The sequence below is a fragment of the Palaemon carinicauda genome, chromosome 13 (assembly GCF_036898095.1).
Source record: "Palaemon carinicauda isolate YSFRI2023 chromosome 13, ASM3689809v2, whole genome shotgun sequence".
NCBI classification, from domain to species: domain Eukaryota; kingdom Metazoa; phylum Arthropoda; class Malacostraca; order Decapoda; family Palaemonidae; genus Palaemon; species Palaemon carinicauda.
In genome coordinates this window covers 65,846,440-65,849,221 of record NC_090737.1, presented here as the reverse complement: position 1 = coordinate 65,849,221, position 2,782 = coordinate 65,846,440, and the positions used below count along the sequence as shown (strand labels likewise).

Below are 2,782 nucleotides of genomic sequence, written 5' to 3'. Positions count from 1 at the left end.
ATGATAAGGTAGTTATTTTCAGTGAGTTCCTTGTTGCTGAGGGCCAGAATGGCTCCTCTCGAATCTGTATGGATTGTTGTGTTTCCTTAATGTAGACTGGCTGAGTGTTCTAGGGCTTTGGCGATCGTCACTAGCTAGTTTTGTAGCGTGATTTGAAAGCCTCCAATTTGCTCTGTAGTCTGACGTAGAAACGACGGCAGCTGCGGCTGCAGGAATATAACAATCAAGGGATTCATCAGTATAGTAGGAGTTAGGAGCTGAAGTGTTGTTAATTGCATTTTTAGCTGCTTCTGTGAGTTGTTCTGGCGTGCAGAGAGCTTTGCTTGCTGCTGGAAGGATGGGATAGGGTCCAGAGACCACTGGGCAGGAGTGATGCAGCCATCATGCTTTTGTTGCCCCTTTGTCTTGTAAGCTTCATTTTGCATTTGTAGTCTTCTAAGTGTGTCTAGCAGTCTCTTTGCATGTGAATTTGGCTGGTCAATATCCTAAGCAAGAAGGAGAAGTCTTTTAAGTCTATTATTCAGAGGGCAGTCGCAGTCTCTGTCTGCTTTTATTGACTTGAATATGAGACTGCAGTTTCTGATGTTGATCCTGGCTGAAAGGAAAATTATGTTAGTTTCGGCTCTCAACAAGCAGAATCTGGTCCACATTGGAAAGCCGTTGATGAGTCTCATGGCATTATTTTGTACCACATCCAAGGATGCTTTTATGTTGCAATCAGTGAGGTGACTGTAAGTGCTGCATAGTCGATGTGATATCGAATTGCTTGAACCGAAAACAGTCTGAGGAGGTTGTTTGATTCTCGCTGTTTGAGGGAGGTCATTTGTTTCATGGCTGAGAGACAAAGTTTTGTTTTCTCACTGAGGTAGGTTACTTCGTTTGCCGGTGAGTTTTGCTGATGATTACTCCTAAATACATGAATTGACTCACCAATTCGATGGGTTCACCCATAAGAGTGAGATTCTGAGGGTTTTGTGGGTGTTTGATGGCCATGGCTTTGGTCTTTTTGGTGTTGATCTTTAGGCAAAGGTCTTTGCATTTAGCCTGGTCATATCCAGTGCCTTTTGGGTGGTTTTTCATGTGTGCTTTATGTGGGCAGATTATACATATGTCATCGCGTATATGAAGATTTCCACTCCGTTTGGGAGGTCTAGAGTAACAAGATTCTCCATAAGTAGGTTGAACAGGTAGGTGTTTAGCATGTCCCCTTGTGGCACTTTATTTTCTAGAGGGATGAATTTGGAGGTTTTTCCTTGAAAGCGGACTCTGGCTTCTCGGTTCTGCATGTAGTTCCGAGTCCAGAACAGTAGACGTCCTTTCACTCTTTTTTCAACAAGTGCAAAGAGGATAGCTGGGGATCTAGCTAGCTTGAAAGTTTTCTCGAGGTCGATAAAGTTGGCAAAGGCTTTTTTGTTGTATATTATTGTGAGAACATCGGTTATAAATTCTCGAGAGCCTATGCCTTTCCTGTAGGCATAAAGGCGGGGATGTAGTGGGCCTCTTGGAGATTGAAGTATGTTGAGTACCATTCATTCAGTTACTTTCCCACTGCAACTAATTAAATCTATGGGTTGATATGTGTCTGGTTCTTTGGAGTTTGGATGGGTTTCGTGTCTTGTTGATTCCATTTTATTGGCCAGAGTCTTTCAGTGTGTGTTTTGTTGATTAAGTGCAAGTACAACAACTTTGCGGAGCTTCCCATGTTCCTTAGTATACTGCATGTGATTGAGTCGGCTCCTGCAGCAATGTCCTTTCTGCCTTTTTGCAAGAGCCGTGTTGAGTTCTTCCACAATGGAAGGATTGTCGGTGTCCTCTCTCATGTTCCAGACAGCTTCTCTAATGTTATTCCCTATTTGGAGCAGTGTTTTCAGCCTATTTGTGTTTTGCCGAGGAAGATTTGCACTTCTGGTTAGGTCAGCAAAGTTGTTTGCAATTCTATTTGCTTCTGTTAATGGGTCTGGGTTGGTGACTCTGGGTGTACTGTATTCCCTAGAGATCTTCTTGAACCATCCCCATATCTTTGCTAGAGATGTGTTGAAGTTGATTTCGTGTCACCATGAGTACCGTTTGCCTATTTTCACACCCAGTGTTACCTGTAAGGAATGTTTGGTGATGTGAACAAGTAGGGCATGAACCTCATCAGATCTGTATCTTTAGAAGAGCTTTCTGGTTCAGCTGATTCTTGTATTTCCTTGATGCGGCTGTTGTAGTACTAAGTATCTGCATGCTTTGTTAAAGTCAAGTAATAGGATGGAGATGTCATTTTGAGGGGTTCTTGATATATTCACGAGCCCATTCTGTCATAGATTTCTCGAATCTTGCCCAGTTTGCAAGTTCTGGGTTCCACCTTTTCGGGGGTGGAGGAGGAGAAGGGTATTTCTTCAATTTGAGTTCAATTTCTATGGCAAAATTATCAATTGTTAGCACAGGATGCAGTCACCATTTATCACCCCTTTAGATGGTGCTTGACAGGAAGGTGATGTCTAAACGACCGCCCCTTAGGTGTGGCTTACCAGGCACAAGGGACATCACTTACCCGGTACAGGGTACACCAGTTTCCGCAGCCATTTTTCATGATTTCCTGATTCAGCAAGGAGTCCTTAGGCATTATATATCCTGAATGGCTCTGCCACTGCAGAAGGCTATATTCAGATGACACTTCAATTCACTACTGCAAAGACTGCAAATGGTACTCTTCTTACAGAGAGGACCTAATCAATCATGTTGGTTTTGTGTCTGCAAAGGACCCAGCGATGTACCACCACAACCTAAGATGTGAGTG

General features: G+C 43.2%; 1 protein-coding gene across 1 annotated transcript; it reads right to left on the bottom strand.

The window, feature by feature from the left end:
- Positions 1-1,100: 1,100 nt before the first annotated feature.
- LOC137651635 (uncharacterized) lies at positions 1,101-2,568 on the bottom strand. The gene is made up of 3 exons (XM_068384856.1): positions 2,537-2,568; positions 2,094-2,201; positions 1,101-1,467 (listed from the first exon to the last, which is right to left on the bottom strand). Exons 1-3 carry the CDS (start codon positions 2,566-2,568, stop codon positions 1,101-1,103), a joined length of 507 nt encoding a protein of 168 aa, XP_068240957.1.
- Positions 2,569-2,782: the final 214 nt, after the last annotated feature.